The following is a 22,475-nucleotide window of genomic DNA, read 5'->3' as shown; positions in this document are numbered from 1 at the left end:
CTGGAACGAGCCCTGTGTCACCTCCTGCGGGGACTCCCGGGCCGTGATCTACCCACCCCCCGTGGTCATCACCTTCCCTGGGCCCATCCTGAGCTCCTGCCCCCAGGAGAGCGTGGTGGGATCCTCAGCACCAGCTGCCCTCGAGGCCTCCCTGGGCTCTGGGGGATTTTACGGCTCCAGAGGCTCCTTTTGTTACGGGGCGTCCCAGGGGAGCAACTTCTCGTCCTCTTATTGCTCCCCCAGGGTCGGTGGGTACAGGTTCAGGAGGTGGGAGCCCTCCCAGAGCCAGCAGGAGTTCTCTTTCTCCAAGAGCAGCAGCCAGGGTGCTGAATGCAAGATCCAATCTCAAGAGTAAAATGGCTTTTTAAAACGCTGCCATGAAAAGGCTGATTCCTGCTGCCACTCGATTGTGTTTGTGCTTGTACCCACTCCTGTGCCTCCTGCCTTAGCTCTAAATGTGGTGTTCTGTTCCTCTCACGGTCCAAATTTCAAATGCATCAATATTCCTCCCACATCCCAACCAACAACATTATCCAGGGAGCAAAAGGGAAAGTTTGTACCCTGTGATTTCTCCCACTCGAAGCTGCTCTTGGTATCCACCAGGAGTTGTGAGAACTGGACTGCAGGGGGAAGCTGACACTTGGAGGAGAAGGAAAGAACGCACTGCTTGGAATGAAGCTTCCTGAAACCAGAGGCCAACTGTGTCAAAGCCTCATTTTCTGTACGATCACCTTTTGCTTTTGTGACCTTTCCCCCCTCTGTCACCCATTAATAAATCAGGCTGCATCATAATCTGAGTGTTCTGCCTTTGCTCTCTGCCTGCTTGGGGGAAACAACACAACTGAGGGACTCTCCTGGGTGCAGGGTTGGTGTTTCCACCCTAATAAGGCCCTAAAGTGAGAGGGGAGTGAGGACCCCAACTGAACAAACCCACGCTCTCTCTCAGCCCTCTGCTCAGCAATGAGCTTTGCCAGGTTCTAGTCCTGCTTTAAACCTTGTGCTGCAGCATTTTTCACTGCTAGAAAACCACTGGAGACAGAAAACCTTCTAACCTGAACCTCCCCTGGCACAGCTTGAGGGTGGAAGCAGCACTGGAGGTGCCTACACAGAGGAACAGCCCCGGTGCTGTGCCCACACTCAGTTTGGCACCAACCAGGTGCCACTGGCCCTCTTGGCCACCTGGACACACCTGAGCTCCTGTCGAGGTGCTCTTGACCAGCACCCCCAGGTCCTTTTCCAGCTTAGCCACCCTTCTCCAAGCCTGGAATGTTCCCTGGGGTCACTGTGACTCCAGGGGCAGGATCCAGCACTTGGCCCTGCTGCCCCTCAGCTCGTGGATCCAGCCTGTGCCACCCCTCTGCAGAGCTGCTGCCCTCCAGCAGTTCCACACCCCCCCCAGCTGATCCTCATCCCCCCCAGCTGATCCTCATCCCCCCTAACTGACCCTCATCCCCCCCAGCTGATCCTCATCCCCCCTAACTAACCCTCATCCCCCCCAGCTGATCCTCATCCCCCCTAACTGACCCTCATCCCCCCCAGCTGATCCTCATCCCCCCTAACTGATCCTCACCCCCCTCAGCTGATCCTCATTCCCCCAGCTGATCCTCATCCCCCCCAGCTGACCCTCATCCCCCCTAACTGACCCTCATCCCCCCCAGCTGATCCTCATCCCCCCTAACTAACCCTCATCCCCCCTAACTGATCCTCATCCCCCCTAACTGACCCTCATCCCCCCTAACTGATCCTCATCCCCCCAGCTGATCCTCATCCCCCCTAACTAACCCTCATCCCCCCTAACTGACCCTCATCCCCCCTAACTGATCCTCATCCCCCCTAACTGATCCTCATCCCCCCAGCTGATCCTCATTCCCCCAGCTGATCCTCATCCCCCCCAGCTGACCCTCATCCCCCCTAACTGACCCTCATCCCCCCCAGCTGATCCTCATCCCCCCTAACTAACCCTCATCCCCCCTAACTGACCCTCATCCCCCCTAACTGATCCTCATCCCCCCTAACTGATCCTCATCCCCCCTAACTGATCCTCATTCCCCCAGCTGATCCTCATCCCCCCCAGCTGACCCTCATCCCCCTAACTGACCCTCATCCCCCCCAGCTGATCCTCATCCCCCCTAACTACCCCTCATCCCCCCTAACTGATCCTCATCCCCCCTAACTGACCCTCATCCCCCCTAACTGATCCTCATCCCCCCAGCTGATCCTCATCCCCCCTAACTAACCCTCATCCCCCCTAACTGACCCTCATCCCCCCTAACTGATCCTCATCCCCTCTAACTGATCCTCATCCCACCCAGCAGATCCTCACCCCCCCCAGCCTGGGCTCTGTGAGCTGGGGGAGCCTCAGGCCCCTCATCCGGGTCCTGGATGGAGACATGAAACAGGACTGGCCCCAAAAGTGACCCCTGGAGAACTCCCCGAGTGCCCAGTCCCACTGATACAAGTGTTTATCTCCTTTTTAGGAGAACAGGGTGGGAAGGGAAGGGATGCATTTCCAAGGACTGGGTGATTCATGGAGGTGTCTGTGGGGTTGTGTCTTCACCTGCTCCCAGAGCCAGTGAAACCAGGCGTGGCTGGGGCAGGAGGAGCAAACCCTGTGGTTTGGGGCTCCACAACATCTTCTTCCCTCTGTTTCTGTTCCTGTTTCTTGTGAATGTGAATCCTCTGCCGTCAGCAACTTCCAAGGGTGTCTCTGCTGGGAAACACCACTCAGGGAACTCCTGAGGTAGCCCCAGGAAAGAGGCTTCCTTACGAGGGTCACCTGCACAGCATTGCACTGAATTATGGATCACAGTCACCAAATGCCAATGGAAAACTGGAATTCAATGAACATTTTAGAACAGACATCTTAGGGTCACTCAGAGCAAGCCATTCAACCTGTAATTCCATAGAAAAGGAGGAATTTGGAAGGGAAGAACTCGTCTCCTTGAGGCTAAAGAAAAAAAAAGCATTTGGAAATAATGTCAGCTTGGGGATGGAAAATGGGGAGACAATGGGAAGTAGTTTTTACCAGTGAATAACTGGGGAGGAAACTGGATCTGAGGGATAAATCTGCAGCAGCAGCAGCAGCAAATCCCCTGCAGCAGCTGAACCTGCCCTTTGACATTCCAGCCCCAGGTTCCCAGGGGTGATGCACAACTTCCCTCCCCAGCCTGTGCCACCCTGAACCACGAGGTGTCCGTGGCTCAGGAGCCCGAGAGCTCCAGCCACGATCCCACAGAATCCCAAACAAGGGAAGGGGGACATGGATCCCTCGTTGTTGGAGGCTCCTGTCCCCCATTCCAGGGCTGGGTGTTCCATCTGTGCTTTTAAAGCTGGAGGTTGGACTCGTGCTTTGTGTTTGTTTCTTGCCCAGAAGGATGGGAACAAACAATTCCTGTTTCCAAACCGAGTGGGAAGGTGTCCTTGTGTCAGGTTGGACACGAAGGTGTCTTCCCCCTTCCCTCAGATCAGAGGCATGGGAATTAATGTGTGTGGGAAGGATGGGATGAATTGCTCAGAGACCCTTTACTGCAGCATGACATGGGAAAAGTGGGGCAGTGTCTCAGGTATATCAGCATTTTGTGTTCATGGATAAACTTCTGAGCAGTCTTTGCCTGACAGCCAGAGAGGCAGGAAAAATAAAAAAAAAAAGGCAAAACACCCCTCCCTTACTTTTCCTGAGTAATGACACAGATGTAAAAATCCCTGTGGCTGAGCAGAATAATCACATGGCTCGGGGCAGTGCAGCTGGAGGGAAGTTCTGTTTTATAATGCTCGAGGGCGTCAGACGGGAATGATTCATTTCCTCCTGACTGCCCAAGGAGAGGCATAAAAGCTCCCAGTTCTGGGCTGTTTTACCCCGTTCTTCACCCATTCCTCCTGCCTCGCTCCGTGCTCCGAAGGGTGAGTCTGGACCTGCTTCTGCCTCTGGGCTGCTGGAACTCTGCAGGGTCTGAACTTTGCTGGGATTTAAAATAGTGCAGCCACAGGAGCAGGGCAGGGTTGTCCTTCTGTGCTGGGCACTGGGGAGGGAACATCCAGGGCTGCCTCCAGGGCTGGGCCACTCGATTCACATGGAGGGGCTGGAGCGTGTCCAGGGAAGGGGATGAAGCTGGGGAAGGGGCTGGAGCAGCAGGAGAAGGGGCTGGAGAACTCCTGGGGGAGCTGGGGGGGCTCATCCTGGAGAAAAGGAGGCTCAGGAGGGACCTTCTGGCTCTGGAATTCCCTGACAGGAGGGGAGCCCTGGTGCCAAGTGTGGTGTTGGACAGACTGAGGAGTAACAGGGTCGGGAACAACCAGGCTTGTCTGAATTCTGCCTCCTGTCACCTCCCCAAATAGCTCCGGGGAACACATTCCCTCCCCAGCCTCAGCCACCTCTTCCTTACAGCTGGAATAATGAGTTCCCTCCTACACTTGGAACGAGTACAAGTGGTGCAAAACCAGCCCAGGATGGTACTAAATACCTGCAGACCAGTGATTCTGTTCTTTTCTAGTTATTTCTGCAATAAACCCCAGAGTTTCTGTTCTTTTCTGCAGTCAGTTATAAAATGAATTGTCAGGTGAAGTCAGATTCAACAAGGAATGGTGGGAAGGAGAAACAATAAAGGACAGGGGGATAACTTGAGTGCAAAGACACGTTATTTTACTGCTAACGATGTTTCAAATAGGCTCCATAATTAGGAGTCAAAACAGAAACTGTTCCTGGGGAGAGAAGGGCCCGAGAAGACGGGAAAAGGGACGTTGCTGCTGAAACGAAACTGAAACTTTGAGCCTCCCTCTGATCTTTTTGCCGTGTTTCGCTTTCTCTTCCAAGCCCAACCTGCAGGATCCTGCTGTCTGAGCTGGGTCGTGTGTTCCAGGCCGGTCTCCACTCCCAGAAATGTCCTCCTCCAGGAAGAGCAGCAGCTCCCTCTCTCCCTTTCCCAGCAAATCCCGCAGGCACATCGCCAGCAGCTGGGGGGAGCCCCGGGTCTCCTCCCCTGGGGGCTCCACGGTTGTGGTTTACCCACCCCCCGTGGTCATACACTTCCCACCTCCCACCATCACCTCCTGCCCCCAGGAGGGTTTTGTGGGCACCAGCAGCACCGGGAGCCCCTGGAGACCCTCGAGCACTCTGGGGCCCTGCGGCTCCGACAACTTCAGGAGCTTTTTAGGGTGATGGGAGGGCACCTTCTGCTCTGGCTCCAGGGCTCACTGATGCTTTAGATCCATATTCTGCTCTGGATCCATGTTCTGCTCTGGATCCACGTTCTGCTCTGGCTCCAGGGCTCACTGATGCTTTAGATCCATATTCTGCTCTGGATCCATGTTCTGCTCTGGCTCCAGGGCTCACTGATGCTTTAGATCCATGTTCTGCTCTGGATCCATGTTCTGCTCTGACTCCAGGGCTCACTGGTGCTCTGGGAGCTGCAGCCTGAGTTAAATGTGCAAGGAATGAGGAGCAGCCCCCCACCAAGGAGGAAGATGAGCCTCCCCAAGCCCCGTCCTGGCAGTGCCCACCTGGAGCACCATCCCTTCCACAGCTCCGTGCAGTTCCCAAGACAATGATTCAGTTTAGTTTTTGGGCTGTTCTTTCCACCTCCTGATAACAACGACCTCAAAACCATCATATCAACCACCTGTGGCTGTTTGAAAGCGGGATGAGATCGTGGAAGTCTTCCCATGCCATGGAAAAGCAGGAGCAATGCACATGGAAGGCAGAGCCCTGGAGCAACTCTTTGCCTACAGCCTTCAAGGAGCCCCTGCCGAGATTTTCGCTCTGGTTTTCATTCCCAGTAACGTGTTTTGCTTCTTGCTCCCTCATTAAACCACCGTGCACCAAACCCCAGAGCTCTCCTGTGGTTTTTGTCCACCACTTCTGGGGTTTTCACCATTCAGCCTCTGCAGTGAAACGTGGCAGGGGTTGTTTCCTTCCAGCACCGGAGCTTGGAAGGTGCCCAGGTCCCTCGAGCAGGAGGAAGTGTGATGGCAGAAAGTCGTGTCTTGATGGATGAACGTGTTTTGTAACCTTCACAGCTGAGTTGGATGTTCCCTCCAGGACAGGTGTGGTTCTTGGCCACATGCTCACACAGAAAGTTAAACCTGGCAGCTCCCAAGGTCTTCCCTGTGTCTCAACACTTGCCCGAGGCTCCAGTTTAATTATATCCCCAAACATTGATTTTATGATGTTTTTCATTGGTTAAAAATGAAGCCCTGGGATCCACGGGTAGAATTTTCCTTTGAACAGACAGCAGGAATTTTTACTTGAATGGCAAATCTTTGCTGGAATTCTGTGAGTTGTTTGAACTTTTCCCCTCTAAACCCTTGGCAACTCCACTTAAAATCAAACAAAGAACAGCTGTTAAGTGTTCCCTGCACAGCAACACGTGTGAGGGTGGGGAGGCGCTGGCACAGGTTATTCCATGGATCCCGTCCCTGGAGGGGAGTAAGAACTGAACCGACAGTGTCTCATCCTGACCCGCAGAGGTCACTGCACCCTCTCTCATCCTCCCGAGCTCCGGGCATGTGTTTGGATCCCGGTAAAAGGGATTTAACCGTTGTTACAGCTGCAGGATCTCCATTAGTTTCAGGTGTTTCAAATTAAGGCTTGATCAGACTCACCTGAAAAAGCGATTTTTTTTAAGCTCATTCTCCCCTTTAACTTATAAACAGTAATTTAGTAAACCATGTCTGGAATCCTTTGGGGATTTTTGGAAGTGTTTGGAAGTTGTTTGGAACTGGTTTTTGAGCAACCCGGTCTAGTGAAAGATCAGGCCCATGGCAGAGGGGTTGGACTAGATGGACTTTGGAGGCCCTTTCCAATCCAAACCATTCCTCATTCCATAATTCCACGACCTGCAAAATAACCCACATCCTGTATACTCTGCCCATGCCATGCATCACCCTCCACCTAAAATCAGAACTCGCCTGAAATCAGAACTCCCTGAAAACATGTCAATTTGACTAATTATCTCATTTTCAGAGGCTGTTTGGGAAGGCCCCACTGAAATCATGTTTAAATAACAGGAGTTAAGACACTGTTGGTCCAGGAATGATGGGGACAAGGTGGAGATGGGTCAAAGGTTGGACCTGATGATCTTGGAGGGTTTTTCCAGCCTCAGTGATTCTGGGATTCTGTTATTTCACACCTTTGATATCTTCAAAGGATGGAAAGCTGCTACTCAGGAGTTTCACCCCAGGAAGGTTTTAACACCACGTAAAATCAGGGCTAAAGGGTTTTGGGGTTCTACTGCCCAAGGGAGCACCTTGGTCCTGACTTTTGGGAAGGTGCCACCCGGGACAGGCTGTGGCTGAAGGGAAGAAGGGAAACCAGAGGCTGCTGTGTGATGCAACAAGTTTTAATGAGCAAGAAATGCCTGTTTGCAAAGCGAGATATCACAGAGCACGAAAACCCCCCTTCCAGACAATTCCAGGGCACGACCAATAAACGTCCTGCTCCGAGACATCCCCATCCTCAGCCGGCTCCTCCTGGCTGTTGTGCAGCTGCTGCTGAAGGTTCTTGTCACTGGGGGTGGTGTCCACAGGGAATGAGCGCCCTGGGAAAGCTGGAACAGGCGACAACAGCAACAAGGAGACGCTGAGGGGCCACCAAAGAGCAGGAGAAGGATGAGAAAGGCGAAGGGGCGGGAGCTCCGTGTCAGGGCTGCGGGAAGGCCGAGCCCTTGTCCTCATTGCTCTGGTTTGGGGTCTTCACCGGGGCTCTGGGCCCCCCCCCGGGGCTCTGGGGCCCCCCCGGGCTCAGCAGGGCCCGCAGAGGTTGCGGAGGACGCGGCTGTAGCGGCGGGACGAGAAGGGGCCGCAGGAGCTGCCGCCGAGCGCGGCCAGGGCCGGGCTCCCGTATCCGTACTGGGCCCCCGATCCAAACTGGGCCCCGTAGCCCAGGGAGCCCCCGTAGAGGCCCCCCAGCCCCAGGGAGCCCCCGAAGGCGGGTGCCCCCGAGGAGCCCACCACGGCCTGCTGGGGGAAGGAGCTGAGGATGGGCCCGGGGAAGGTGACCACCACGGGCGGGGGCTGGATGAGCGCGGTGGAGTCGGGGCACTGCCGCACGCACGGCTCATTGCAGCTGTTGGCCACGGGCTGGGGGCAGGAGATGCTGGGGGTGGTGGGGCACACGTCGTAGCAGGACATCTTCTCTGCTGGGGAGGGAGGGGATCCTGCAACAGAGAGAAGGGGCCGCTCAGAAACGAGGCGCCAGGTCGAAGGGAACGACAGGTCAGGGTTTGGGGTTCGGTCGTTGGGGAATGAGGGAAACCAGCCCGGGGTGCAAATGTTGGGGCAGTTTTGGTCACTGCAATGGAAGGATGGTCTGGAGCTGCTGCAGAGGGTCCAAAGGAGGCAGCAGAGATGGGGAAGGGCCTCGAGGGGCTGAGGGCACTGGGTGTGTTCAGCTGGAGGAGACTGAGGGGAGACCTCAGTGCAGCTCCAGTTCCTGGGCAGGGGCAGGGGAGGGGCAGGGACTGAGCTCTGCTCTGGGGGGACCAGGGACGGCACCCAGGCAACAGCTGGAGCTGTGCCAGGGCAGGGCCAGGTTGGATCTCAGGGTTTAAAACAAGCTCTTTCTTCAGGTGGGTCATTAAAGAATTTAGGATATGGCCAAGCCTCTCTAATTCAGTGAACTGAAGTGGGGCAGGAGAATTCTGCATTTTCAAGCCTATTCCACCCTGCATTTTCAGTCTCCTACAAGAATGGCCAAATACGAATTACAGGGACACAATGTGAAATATAACAGTATTATATGCTGTTTAGCATATTATTTAAAATAAATGCCTCAGCCCCTGATCTTGGCTCCTAAAGCCTCGCAGTAAAACAACTGGCCAAGATACTCCAAAAATAAGATTAAAAATAAATTAAGGAAGAAGAAACGAAGGAAAAATTTCATCCTAAACCCAGTAAAGCAACTCCAGTGAACAGCATCCTGAGCTCTGGAATTAAAAAGAATAAAACTGAGGCACTGCGAGAAAGAAATGAAGTGGCATCAGACTTACCCGATGTGGAGGAGAGAGGCAGGAGAGTGAGATGGAACAACCCTGGGTAGCTGCTGCTTTTATACAGCCCTGGAGATGGCCTGGGGGGGCTGAGCCACAGCCCAACTCCCCGAGTGATGAAACCCTCCTTGCTTTGCAAAATCACCGAAATCTCTGCCTGGCACAACCTGCACATTCCGGCTTCCCTTTCATCTCGGAGCCCAAAGGACCAGTTTCACTGCTGGGACCCTCCCACCCAGCTCGTTGCAGCAGGAATTAAACTCCTTCCAGTTAGTTAACACTTCCTTCATTACCTTCCCCTAATGATTTTAATGGGAGCTGGAACCTGCTGTCATGGACATGTTTGGGTTTGATGCTTCAGATCTGGCTCTGATCTCATCTGCTCACACATTTTGCAATGAAATGCTCAGCCAGGTGGAAAAACCTCCTGATCCCTCTCACAGCCACAAACCTGGGGGGGGTTGGCAGTTTTGGGCATTGGCAGCAGGGTTTGGGTTTAGAAATCCTGAATTGTCTTTATTGTAGAAAACATATTTTACTCCCTGAATCTGTTTAAACCTAAGGATGAGGTTTTCTCTGCAGGGATATCAGCATTTTTTTTTTTTTTCCAGATTCATTCAGGTTGGAAAAGTCCTCCAGGATCATCCAGTCCCCCCTGTGCCCCATCCCCACCTTGGCCCCAGCCCAGAGCACTCAGTGCCACAGCCAGTCCTTCCCTGGACACCCCCAGGGCTGGGGACTCCCCCACCTCCCTGGGCAGCCCCTGCCAAGGCCTGAACACCCTTTCCAGGGGGAAATTCCTCCTGCTGCAAATGCAAACATGAATGGATCCTCACAACTCTGTGCACAGCCCCAAAGGAGGACCTGGAATCACAGAAACATGGAATGCTTGGGGTTGGAAGGACCCTTAGGGTCATCCCACTGCACCTCCCACCAGCCCAGGTTGCTCCAATCTGGCCTTGGACGCTTCCAGGGATGGGGCAGCCACAGCTTCTCTGGGAATTCCATTCCAGTCCCTCCCCACCCTCACAGGGGGGAATTCCTTCCCAATATCCTCTCTAAATTTCCCCTCTGTCAGCGTGAACCCTTCCCCCTTGTCCTGTCAGCCCAGTTCCTGATGAACACCCCTCTCCCCCTGTTCCCTGCAGCCCCCTCAGACCCTGGGAGCTGCTCTGGGGTCTCCACACAACCTTCTCCTCTCCACACAAAAAGATGAAACGGGCAAATTCCTCACTTTTGTGCCCCACTGGAATTCTCAGCCTTGCCCAGCCCCTGGTGGGGAGGGACAGGAGCTCCTGCCAGACAATTCAGCCCCTCTGGGGTGCTGCCCTTGCCAGAATTGGCATCACACCCAGAGCAGCCCAATCTGCTGTCGTTGGCTGTGGGGACACACGACCAGCTCAGCTGAAAGCCCGGCCTGTAAACAGGGAGGGTCTGGGGAGACGTGTCCCACCCTGATTTCCAGACTCCAAGTTCTGGGTCCCACCCCAGAAACCCTCATTTACCCGTGGGCTGGTTGGTTGTTGAATAAACACGTTTATTTACCACGATTTCTAAATAAACTTCTGAATGATTTGCTAAATAAACACATTTCTACCACTGAAATGAGGAGGTTCCTTTTTCCCAGACTTTGGGATGTCCCCAGGGGATGACAGGAAGGACACTACTCACACTGAGTGTCCAAATACTCTTTGTGTGTGTTTTTAAGCACTTCCCAAACCCTCCTTAATAATTTACACATGAAGTGGGGTGTCATTATTGTCATATAAATATGTGGTTGGGTTCAAACAGCCCAACATTTTGAAATGTGGTTATTAAACTGTGAACTCTTCCTGTTCCCTTCACCAGCCCACGGTTTCAAACCTCAGCATTTCAGTTGATTTTCCTGTGGAATTGAAGTTCTCATTTATTTTTGTAGGTTTCTGTAGAAGCTCCTTGAGTGCTGAGATATTAATTTATGTTTTCCCTGTAGTACAAAAATATTGAGATCTGCCTGAACATTTGAGAGACAAAACATGGATCTGGATGCTTTTAAAAAGCACTTTGCAATGTATCTTTTGATTTTTCCTCTGAGAAGTACACGATGGTCTTGTCCAACTTTGAGTTCCAGCTTCATTTAAAAGCTGCTGATTTCACAAGAAAGGCACTGTGGATCTTTATCAATTCTATTTTATCTACTGTGGATAAGGAAGAAAGGAAGAAAACCTGCACCTTAAAGCAGATGATAATTATGATTAACACTTGAGCCACCGTCATTATGTCAACCAGCAAAGGAAGAGGTTAATAAATGAAGCAGCATAATTCCTCCTGTCATCCCAAATGTATTTAATGGAACCTTACCAGGCATGAATCTCGCCAATTAAGGGCTAAGATGAAAGAAATATTTGTTTTGTAATTTGCATTTCGTGCAGTGTCAGAATTTGAATCAACTCATAAACAGAAACATTGAGCAAAAACTCTTTCGTCACTTGGAGGAGGCCCAGGAGTGACAGATGTGGGCTGGGGCTCAGGGGCCACCTCGGGCACTCTGGGGAAGGGCATAAATCCCTCCTCAGAGCTGCCCCGAGCCTCCCGGGATCCCAGAGCCCCTGAGCTTGGAAAAACCCTCCCAGGATCCCAGAATCCCAGAGCCCCTGAGCTTGGAAAAGCCCTCCCAGGATCCCAGAATCCCAGAGCTTGGAAAAACTCTCCCGGGATCCCAGAGCCCCTGAGGTTGGAAAAGCCCTCCCAGCCCGTGGATCCCCCTGTGCCCCATCCCCACCTTGGCCCCAGCCCAGAGCACTCAGTGCCACAGCCAGGCCTGCCCTGGGCACCTCCAGGGCTGGGGACTCCCCCACCTCCCTGGGCAGCCCCTGCCAAGGCCTGAACACCCTTTCCAAGAGGAAATTCCTCCTGATGGCCAACCTGACCCTCCCCTGGCACAGCCTGAGGCCGTTCCCCCTCCTCCTGTCCCTTGTTCCCTGGGAGCAGAGCCTGACCCCCCCCGGCTCCCCCCTCCTGTCAGGGAATTCCAGAGCCAGAAGGTCCCCCCTGAGCCTCCTTTTCTCTGGGATGAGCCCTCCCAGCTCCCTCAGGAGTTCTCCAGACCCTCCCCTGCTGCTCCAGCCCCTTCCCTTCCCTGGACACTCTCCAGCCCCTCTGTGTCCCTCTTGCCCTGAGGGGCCCAGCCCTGGACACAGAACTTTCCCCTTTCCACGGGATTGAAGCTTTTCCTCCCATTCCAGATGAATTCCTGCCGTGTTCCATCAACCCTCAGTCGTGTTTCCTGATGACCAACTCATGAGCAGCCCCAGCTGCCCTGACCTGAGGGTGGTGGCTCAGCCACCCTCCCCTGTCACCCCCTTCCAGCCCAGCCCTCGGTGTCCCTCCAGGACAGGAGGAAGGGCAGGAGCCCCGTCAGCTCCCAGCTCCGGGGCTCCCTGTGGCAGCAGGAAGGGCAGGAGGAAGGTCCCAGCTCCAGGGCTCCCTGTGGCGGGAGGAAGGTCCCAGCTCCAGGGCTCCCTGTGGCACAGGAGCTTTGCTCACTGTTCTCTTCACCACCAGAGATTTCCTCACGGGTTTTCAGGTCCTGGCAGGAGGTAGAACATCCCTTCTGGCTGTTTCCCCACTGTGGGTCTTGCTGGAAGAGCTGTTCAACCTAGCAGAGACAGTTAAATAAAACCAAATAAAAGGTAGATTTGTAGCTGACTTTTTATGTGATGAACACTGAGAATTGTCTGTGGGCACTGCCCAGTCACAAAGGGTGGAGCTGGGCACCTGTGGCAGCTCTTGCCTCTCTTTATTCAGATTTTACCCTCAGTTTCTGGTCAGATGAACTCCAAACATGGTTCAGTTCAGCAACTCTTCTCACTGCAGGAAAATATGTACCCTGAGATCTTTTGGCTGCTGAACCACATAAAGAGAAGTGTCTGGTGAGATAAGGATCTGCCCGAGTCAGGAGCTGGTTTTGTGCTTTGCTGATAACCTAAAAGAATTCTGTCACATGTGGTGCAGTGATTTCGTTTGGGTTTAGGCTCTTTATAAAATATTGACACCGATTCTGTTTATATTTAATATACACACAACTTCAACACAACCAAAGAAATCCCAAACCCAGGAACTCAATCTGTGAGAGGCTGAGAGAACTGGGGTTTGGTCATTGTGGGGAAGTTTCTCTGATTGTGACCTTCCAGGACCTGCAGGAGGTTAAAGAAACGTGGGGGGAGACTTTGGACAAAGGACTGGAGTGACAGGACAAGGGAGGATGGCTTCAAACTGCCTGAGGGCAGGGTTGGATGGGATATTGGGCAGGGTTAGATGGGATATTGGGCAGGGTTAGGTGGGATATTGGGCAGGGTTAGGTGGGATGTTGGGTGGGTTTGCACAACATCAGCTTTGCCCAGCACAGCTGGAAAATTCGGGGGGGGGATGAGGACACAAAACCACGACACGTGTGTTTTAAATGATGCAACAGAGTTTTAATGAGAAGGAAAAGAGCAAAACCACATTGTAATACCAGGAATGTAAATCCAAGATGTCAGAGGCAAAGGCAGAGGGAAAGACACTGTGGGGTCTCTCCCTGCCTTCGGTCACAGGTGGGATAAAGAAGATTACAAGGAACTGAACCTGGGAAAATACCAGGAAAGGATTCAAGGGGAAAAAAGGAGAGGTGTGGAACATGCAGAGGGCACTGAGCAGGCTCTGTGAGTGCTGCCCCAGAGCTCCCACGGCTGGAGCTGCATTTTGCTGCTCACTCCTCCCTCATTCCCAGGGTTTCCCTGCCCTGCTCAGCAGGTCCCGCAGAGGCCGCGGCCGTAGCGGCCGTACCAGGAGTAGGGGCTGCAGGAGCCGTAGGATCTGCCAGAGCCCCACAGCCCCCGGGAGCCCCCACAGCCCCACAGACCCCCATAGCCCCCATAGCCCCCATAGCCCCACAGACCACCATAGCCCAGGGAGCCAGAGCCCAAATATCCCAGGGACCCATAGCCCCCATAGCCCAAATATCCCAGGGAGCCATAGCCCCCATAGCCCCCATAACCCCCATAGCCCCCATAACCCCACAGACCCCCATAGCCCCCATAGCCCCCAAGAACGGGGGCTCCAGCGGATCCCACGACGGAATCCTGAGGGAAGGAGCTGAGGATGGGCCCAGGGAAGGTGACAACCACGGGGGGTGGCTGGATCAGGGTGCTGGAGTCGGGGCACTGGCGCACACAGGGCTCGTTGCCGCTGTCAGCCAGGGGCTGGGGGCGCAGGACGCCGCAGGCAGAGCCGAGGGACAGGTCAGAGCAGGACATTCTGCAGGGCTGGGAGTGAACCTGCAACACACAGGGAGGGTCAGGCTGCAAGGAAGAGAATTCCACTCCAAGGGAGCGACTGGAACAACACCAGGGGTTCATTCTTTCCCTGGGTCCATCACAAGATGAAAGAATTCCCCCTGATCTCCAGCAACGTTGGATCATTGTCACAAACCAGTTTGAGAGGCCTCAGAAAGGCCAGTAAGGGACCCAACAATTTCATCACCTCGCTGGTGACGGGTGTTTAGTCCCTCCGAGCTCTTCTCTCTCATTGCCCCTCACTCAAATTCAACATTCAGCGTCCAACAGCCACCCAGGCACAGCATTCTGAGCAAATAAATTGATTTCTCCCTTTGCAATCTTTCAGCTCCTTTTTTTTTTTCACGGAGCAGATTTTCAAAAATTCCCTGAATGTCCACACAATCCACGGGAAATGTCCCACCTTGCTCTGAAAATCTCATCCCTCATAACAGCCTGCAAAGAACTAAGATGTGTTTTCACATTATCCAGATTTTGCAAACTCTGTCCACTTTTTAGCCACTTTTACACCAGCTGTGTCTGAACAGCTGCCTCATATTTGTTTTACACCAGCATGGAAGGACAAGGAATACTGGCTGTGAACAATTTTTTCCCACCAGCAGAAACAAGAAAATATTAAACTAGAAGACAATTCTGATATTATCTAGTTCCAAGGGTAGGTTGGGGTTTAAGCTTGTCCCCTCAAGAATACACACATATAAATAGACACATATCAAGACATAATTCATACATGATACAATCCATAAAAAATTCCTAGCAACTGAACAAACCTTCTGCTGAGGTTTTGGAAGCTGCTCTGGTAGCTCTGATTCCTACTGACAAGGAACAACATTTACAAACCCCAGTTTGACCATTTCAAACCCAAACACGTGAATGTCCAACAGCAAAGAAGAAAAACAAAATCAGGACAAGACAACCCAACATTATTAAGAACCTTAGAGCACTTATGGACAGTTCCAACCTTAGTTAAGCCAGGAGAAAAGAGAGGTGGGAATTTCAGGAAAGGATTCCCACAGGATGGTGCTTACCCTTCTCAGGGAGGTGAATGAAGCGAGGAAGGTGAAGAGCCCTGGCTCGGGAGAGCTTTTATACAGTTCCCAAGATCCCAGGGATCAGCTCAGGAGCAATTTGTGGATGTGCATAATTGGGGCAAACCCAAACCTCGTGTGCCACGTTCTGCTGACTCCTTGTTTGTTTGTGGGTTCCAGGTCTCGTGAAATGAGACGGGGGCCTTTCATCACAGGGACCTCTTTCATCTCCCAGGGTGAGCTTGTCACGTTTATTCCTGTTATCATCCCATCCCCATCCCTGGCCTCACAGCAGGAATTAACCTGATGCTCTTCCTCAGCTTCTCCTCTACTCGTGGCAGCCCCCGTGTGCTCACCTGTGCTCACCTGTGCTCACCTGTGCTCACCTGAGGTTTTTTTCCCATTAAATCCAGGCCAGGACAGACCTGGAGAGAAAATTGTTTAGAGCAACTTCGGGGTCATCACGTGGATCTTTATCCTTTGCACTCTCAGCTGCTCAGTCCTCGCTGCTGCTCCCAAGGGCAGGCACAGAGAGCACCACGGGGTCCTTACAGGGTTTTCTATCACAGAATCACAGAATTATTTCGGTCCTCAAGTCCCCCCTGTGCCCTATCCCCACCTTGGCCCCAGCCCAGAGCACTCAGTACCACATCCAGTCCTTCCCTGGACACCTCCAGGGCTGGGGACTCCCCCACCTCCCCGGGCAGCCCCTGCCAAGGCCTGAACACCCTTTCCAGGGGGAAATTCCTCCTAATGTCCAACCTGACCCTCCCCTGGCACAGCTTGAGGCTGTTTCCCCTCTTCCTGTCCCTTGTTCCCTGGGAGCAGAGCCTGACCTCCCCCTGGCTCCCCCCTCTTGTCAGGGAATTCCAGAGCCAGAAGGTCCCCCCTGAGCCTCCTTTTCTCCAGGCTGAGCCCCCCCAGCTCCCTGAACACAATTCTGTTCTCCCCTCATGACCAAGGGACTTGTGGAAACCCCTCCTGCTCTCTCTGCTGTGCACTCAGCCATGGATTGCTCTCCCTGCCCTTCCCTCAAACACTGTCAAGTCCTTTGGGCCATTTTTGGCAGAAGGCAGAGACAGAACATCCAGAACATCCTTTTCAAGCACTCACACTTCCCTAACAGCTCTCTCTCCCACTGTACTTATGGAATCACAGGATCATGGAGTGGTTTGGGTTGGAAGGGACCTTAAAGCTCATCTCAACCCCTGCCATGGGCAGGGACACCTTCCACTGTCCCAGGTCGCTCCAAGGCTCCATCCAACCTGGCCTTTGACCTTCCCACCCAGGTTGGAACCTGGAGACAAACCAGTCCTCCCAAGTGCAGATGGGGAGGACAAACCAGCAGAAATCACCCCCAAACTTCCTGCGTGTCACGTGGACAGGCTTTAACCTCTGTGGTGGCAGCTTGGAATGGGAATTACCTGCACTTAACCAAATCCCCCCTCCATGACACTGCAGGCTGTAATCCCCCTAAACCCCTGAGACACTCTCCAGGTGCGAAGTCAATGCCAAGAGGAGCTGGCTTAGGAATTTCTGTTGTAATTCCAGGGAAGCCACTGGAACAACACCAGGTGCTAATTTTCCCCCAAGTCCGTCACAAGATGAAAGAATTCCCCATAATCTCAAGCGATGCTTTGGATCATGGTTACAAATGAATTTGAGAGGCCTCATAAACACCGGAGATGAACCCGAGGGTTTCATCATCCCGGGGGTGACGTGTGTGGGGAATTGGGGCTGAGCCGGGACCGCCGAGCTCGGGGATAAAAGCTCCTCTCTCTCCTCGCTCCTCCAGACACTTCCCTTGACTCCTCAGTGCCTTGGGTAAGTCTGATCTTCCTGCTGCTCTGGGGGTGTCTTTTTGGTGCTGGTTTCAGCCTGAGTTGGTGTCCATCTGTTCTGTTGGTGCATCTGCACTGACTCGTGGCAGGGGCTGGAGTGAAGAGGTTCTTCTCTCTGGGGTGGCAGCCACACCAGTTTGGTGCGTGGAGCTCTGGGGAGTTCTGGGTGTAAGAACCACCCCGGAGCAACTGGGCAATGCTCTAAGTCAGCTGAGAGGACTGGAGCCCCTCCCCTGTGGAGACAGGCTGGGAGAGCTGGGAATGTTCAGCCTGGAGAGGAGCAGGTTGTGTGGAGACCTCAGAGCCCCTTCCAGGGTCTGAAGGTGACAGGACAAGGGTCTGAACTGGGGTGACAGGACAAGGGGGGTGGGTTCAGACTGACAGAGGGGAGGTTTAGGTGAGATATTAGGGGTAAATTCCTCCCTGTGAGGGTGGGGAGGCCCTGGCACAGGTTGCCCAGAGAAGCTGTGGCTGCCCCATCCCTGGAAGTGTCCAGGGCCAGGATGGACAGAGCTTGGAACAACCTGCTACCACAAATTTTCAGCTTTCCTTTACTTTTTGTTTTCATGTTCCTCCTCAAGACTCTGCTAAGGGCTTGCAGGACTCAGTTAGAGAGAGATTTGTTGTTAATTGTCTTGTCAAATGGCTTTCTGAACAGCCCGGGCATTTGCAATCCTATAATCTGTTGTTCCCTTGGCTCTCATCAAAACTGGGATAAGTGGGAAGATCAAGCTACTGTAATTAAGTTCTATACAAGCTGCATCTCATGTAAACCTGCTGAACCCAAACCCAGGTTCTCCTTCTGACTCATCAGAACGACCTTGGACAAAATCACTTTGTTCTCTCTGCCTTTGCTTCTCAGTTTTGGGTTCAATGTGTGAAAACACACCTCAGTTCTTAGCAGGGTGTTCTGAGGGGTGAGATTTTCTGAGCAGGGCAGGACATCTCCCACATGTTGCAGAGGGAAAATTTTGAAAATCTGCTTTGTGGGAAGGAAAAAGAGCCTTAAGGTTGCAAAGCCAGAAATCAGTTTGTTTCCTGGGAACACTGCGCCCGGCTGGTTATTTTAATGCTGAATTTTGAAGTGCTTGTCTTCTCCTCAGCCTGAGCCTCCCTGTGTGTTGCAGGTTCACTCCCAGCCCTGCAGAATGTCCTGCTCTGACCTGTCCCTCGGCTCTGCCTGCGGCGTCCTGCGCCCCCAGCCCCTGGCTGACAGCGGCAACGAGCCCTGTGTGCGCCAGTGCCCCGACTCCAGCACCCTGATCCAGCCACCCCCCGTGGTTGTCACCTTCCCTGGGCCCATCCTCAGCTCCTTCCCTCAGGATTCCGTCGTGGGATCCGCTGGAGCCCCTGTTCTTGGGGGCTATGGGGGCTATGGGGGCTATGGGGGTCTGTGGGGTTATGGGGGCTATGGGGGTTATGGCTCCCTGGGCTATGGGGGCTATGGCTCCCTGGGATATTTGGGCTATGGGGGCTATGGGTCCCTGGGATATTTGGGCTCTGGCTCCCTGGGCTATGGTGGTCTGTGGGGCTATGGGGGCTATGGGGGCTATGGGGGTCTGTGGGGCTGTGGGGGCTCCCGGGGGCTGTGGGGCTCTGGCAGATCCTACGGCTCCTGCAGCCCCTACTCCTGGTACGGCCGCTACGGCCGCGGCCTCTGCGGGACCTGCTGAGCCCCTGGAAATGCTCCCTGAGTTTGGAATAACTGGCAACTGAGGGGTCCAATCTAGGTCCAAAGAGGTGCTATTGTGACCACTGCCAACCCCACTCCAGTGGAGCTGGAAGGACACAAAACATCCTTGATTTATTCGCTCTCTGTTTGGGGTCTTATGGGCTTTTTTCTTTCCGTCTGTGTGTGGAACGAGTGGGATAAAACAAGTCATTTGTATTCTTCTGAAATGCAACTTCGCTGCCCAGCTGAAGAGGAGCAATTCTGGAAGGAGTTCCCTGCAGTCTGACATTCTTGATATCCTGCAATGCTTTTCTGTGAATGCTTATTTCTCATTAAACTGACTCTGTTCTGCACCAAACAAATGAACTTTGGAGTTTTAATTTATGCATCAGTGGTTATACTCTGCTCTCCTCTTTAAATGGCCAAAACTCACATCCTTACCCAGGCCAAGTGTGAGGACGAAACCCCAGCTGGAATGGCCCAGCTCTGAGGGAAGTCAGAGCACTCAGAGCACGGATTTGGGAGCAGAACCTCCCTGCCCCACTGGGCTGGGCTATAATAATTACACTGGGGAGTCACAGAGGCCTGGAATAGTTTGGGCTGGAAGGGACCCCAAAGGTCACCCTGTTCTACCCCCTGCCATGGGCAGGGACACCTCCCGCTGTCCCAGGTTGCTCCAACCTGGCCTTGGACACTTCCAGGGATCCAGGGGCAGCCACAGCTGCTCTGGGCAACCTGGGCCAGGGCCTCCCCACCCTGGATTTATATCCAGGTTGAGGCATTTTCTACCCTACAGTTTTCCAGCCCTGACTCTGCTCTCTCTGTTCCTGCTGGAATGGATGAATTAACCCCTTCAGGGACCTGCAGGGAGCAGCTGTTTCTCTGTCAAAAACCACCCAACACTTTTGATTTCATTACAACACAGGAAGTTCATCCCCATACTTCGGATTTCAAATTCCATTGTGTGGCCCAGGAAACTTTATATAAGGATTTGACAGAAAATTGATTCAACTTCTGCAGAAACAATGACTGAGGACAGAGTTTAAGTATTTGAGTGCGAACCTGAAGTTCAAAGAGACAAAAGATTTACCTGGAAGAAATTCTGACTGAAGCCTAATATGTTTGGGAGAGAGTTTAAAATTAGTGATCTATTGTTTCATTTCTCTACCCCTGTAACCAGCAGAGCTGGCACCAAAAAGCCAAACTCCTCCAAAATATCCATGAGAAATGGGGAGGGCAGGACAGTGATGCCTTCTGTGCCAGGGGCTTCCCACTGCTTTTGGACATTTGAAATCCCTGGATTTTTGGGCAGGACATTCAGCTCCATAGTTTAAGGCCTGGTTGGATGAAGCCCTGAGCAATCTGGTCTCGTGGAAGGTGCCCCAGCCCATGGCAAATGAGCTTTAAGGTCCTTTCCAACCCGACCCATCCCATGATTCTGTGACAGTTTAGGCTGTTACTGACACCTGCACAGGTGAGAGTTCCACTGAGACAAATATCACGGGTGAAAACACGAGAAAAGACCACCAGAACATGGCAAGGGTGATGCAATAAATTTTTAATGATGGTGAGCAAAGGAATCCATTTCAGAGTCTCCAAGAAGTAAGAAGCTGTTCTCCAGCCCGAGGCACATTCCCATGGGATTGAGCTGGGGGTTTTTCTGGGGCTCAGCTCCTGGTTTGAGCAAACAGGACCCATTCTGAGCACTTCTGTCCCGTGTTTGCCCCAGGCAGGACAGACGTGGGGTGGGAGGAGCGTTAGGGCAGGAAATGGAAGCAGAAACGAGGAGGAGAAATTCCAAAGGGGCTGAAGGGCCTGGGGATGGAGCAGTGGTGGTTCCCAGCTCTCTGCCTCTGGAACCATCACTTCTCATCCCTCACTTGAGGTGTCCCCGTGGGGCTCAGCAGGGCCCGAAGCTGCCCCGGCTGTACCTGCTGGACCTGTAGGAGTAGGGGCTGCAGGAGCCATAGGATCTGCCAGAGCCCCACAGACCCCGGGAGCCCAGGGAGGAGCCTCCAGAGCCCCACAGCCCCCCATAGCCCAGGGAGCCATAACCCAGGGAGCCATAACCCCCATAGCCAAGGGATCCATATCCCCCATAGCCCAGGGATCCATATCCCCCATAGCCAAGGGATCCATATCCCCCATAGCCCAGGGATCCATATCCCCCATAGCCAAGGGATCCATATCCCCCATAACCCAGGGATCCATAACCCCCATAGACCCCATAGCCCAGGGAGCCCCCATAGCCCCCAAGAACGGGGGCTCCAGCGGATCCCACGACGGAATCCTGAGGGAAGGAGCTGAGGATGGGCCCAGGGAAGGTGACAACCACGGGGGGTGGCTGGATCAGGGTGCTGGAGTCGGGGCACTGGCGCACACAGGGCTCGTTGCCGCTGTCAGCCAGGGGCTGGGGGCGCAGGACGCCGCAGGCAGAGCCGAGGGACAGGTCAGAGCAGGACATTCTGCAGGGCTGGGAGTGAACCTGTGGAAGGGGTTCAGTTATTCACATTAGAGATGCATCAAACAGCCCAACAGAGTGTCACAAAGAAATCTGGGAAGCATTTCCTATCACTTTTCTTTCTATCACCATAATCCCTTGGCCAGCCTTGACTTCAGTAAAACAAAGTTAAGTTCTCTTCAGTTTTATCAAACAAAGTCATATTCTCTTCAATCCTGTCCAACAAAGTCATGTACTTTTCAGCTGGATCTTTGGAATTTCCAGCTGGGATAATTTTGACAGTATTACACTGCTCTTAGTTGATAGTTTCCACTTGCTAAGTTTGGTCTCTGCTGTCACAAACTCAGCAACACTCAACCAAATGCAGCCCCACACAACAGTGTAGGTGAGCTGTTCTTCATCTCCCAAAATATAGTGCTAAAATACTACAGGTTTGGGATTATACCCCCCTCTCCTGGGGCCTGTCTTTACAAGGCCTGGAGATGAATGAGAGCTCAAACATCATTTCCAGCAGCAAATCTCCCCCAGATCAGTGGCAGCCTGGAAACAACCCAGGAGGACTCGGTCCCAAGGGAGAACCCAGAGCTCCTGACAGCAAATTTAGAGAAGCCTGAGAGAAATTCTGCCTTACCTGGTTCCCAAAGGTGGCTGAGCTGAGAGAGGTGGATGAGCTGGGAGCAGTGGATGGAGAGACCTGGTGCAGGGAGCTTTTATAGAGCCCTGAGCTTGCCTGGGGGACGTTGGGCACCCGATGCGCGAGTTCCTAATTAGGTCCCAACCCCAAATTGCAGGACACATAATTCCTCAAAGTGCTGAAATTGTTTTTGCTTATTGCCTGTGCATTGCAGGCACTTCAAACCCACACATGGGGTGACGTGCACATTCCAGCCCAGACCTCTATTGTCTCCAGGCTTTAGGTGTGGAGTTCTTTTTTATTATTCCATTGCTTTCCAGAGCGTTAGGGGAGGAAAGAAGCTGACTTGATTTATTTAATTAGGATGATAGGAGGACACTCATTCTTTTTGTTGGGTTGCAGGTCTTTGGCTGTAATCAACAGGGATACCTGGAGCCAAATGGAATTTCTTTCAGGATCTCAAATGAGGGGGACAAACAACTCCTTTGTGCAGGCTCAGCACTTCTGCCCCCACCTGCTCAGTGCAAGGCAAACACAAGGAGC

At 53.1% G+C, this 22,475-nt stretch overlaps 4 protein-coding genes and 1 long non-coding RNA gene across 5 annotated transcripts; 2 read left to right on the top strand and 3 right to left on the bottom strand.

Moving 5' to 3' along the window:
• The first annotated feature begins 3,766 nt into the window (after positions 1-3,766).
• LOC116799807 lies at positions 3,767-5,819 on the top strand. The gene is made up of 2 exons (XR_004361122.1): positions 3,767-3,900; positions 4,811-5,819. It is a non-coding gene; the product is annotated as an uncharacterized LOC116799807 (long non-coding RNA).
• Positions 5,820-6,953: 1,134 nt separating this feature from the next.
• Positions 6,954-9,206, bottom strand: LOC116799806 (scale keratin-like). The gene is made up of 2 exons (XM_032713188.1): positions 8,982-9,206; positions 6,954-8,150 (listed from the first exon to the last, which is right to left on the bottom strand). The coding sequence occupies exons 1-2, from the start codon at positions 9,154-9,156 to the stop codon at positions 7,735-7,737; spliced, it is 591 nt and encodes a 196-aa protein (XP_032569079.1). The 5' UTR covers positions 9,157-9,206; the 3' UTR covers positions 6,954-7,734.
• A 4,541-nt stretch (positions 9,207-13,747) lies between these two features.
• Positions 13,748-14,257, bottom strand: LOC116799685 (scale keratin-like). Its single transcript, XM_032713007.1, has one exon. It carries the CDS (start codon positions 14,255-14,257, stop codon positions 13,748-13,750), a length of 510 nt encoding a protein of 169 aa, XP_032568898.1.
• Positions 14,258-18,313: 4,056 nt separating this feature from the next.
• LOC116799683 (scale keratin-like) lies at positions 18,314-18,838 on the top strand. The gene has a single exon (XM_032713006.1). It carries the CDS (start codon positions 18,314-18,316, stop codon positions 18,836-18,838), a length of 525 nt encoding a protein of 174 aa, XP_032568897.1.
• Positions 18,839-20,737: 1,899 nt separating this feature from the next.
• Positions 20,738-22,392, bottom strand: LOC116799681 (scale keratin-like). Its single transcript, XM_032713004.1, has 2 exons — positions 21,930-22,392; positions 20,738-21,322 (listed from the first exon to the last, which is right to left on the bottom strand). Exon 2 carries the CDS (start codon positions 21,299-21,301, stop codon positions 20,738-20,740), a length of 564 nt encoding a protein of 187 aa, XP_032568895.1. The 5' UTR covers positions 21,302-21,322; positions 21,930-22,392.
• Between the last annotated feature and the right edge of the window lie 83 nt (positions 22,393-22,475).

This window comes from Chiroxiphia lanceolata, chromosome 29 (genome assembly GCF_009829145.1).
Source record: "Chiroxiphia lanceolata isolate bChiLan1 chromosome 29, bChiLan1.pri, whole genome shotgun sequence".
Classification (NCBI taxonomy): domain Eukaryota; kingdom Metazoa; phylum Chordata; class Aves; order Passeriformes; family Pipridae; genus Chiroxiphia; species Chiroxiphia lanceolata.
Note: the sequence above shows the minus strand (reverse complement) of the source record. Positions and strands in the feature narration are given on the sequence as shown.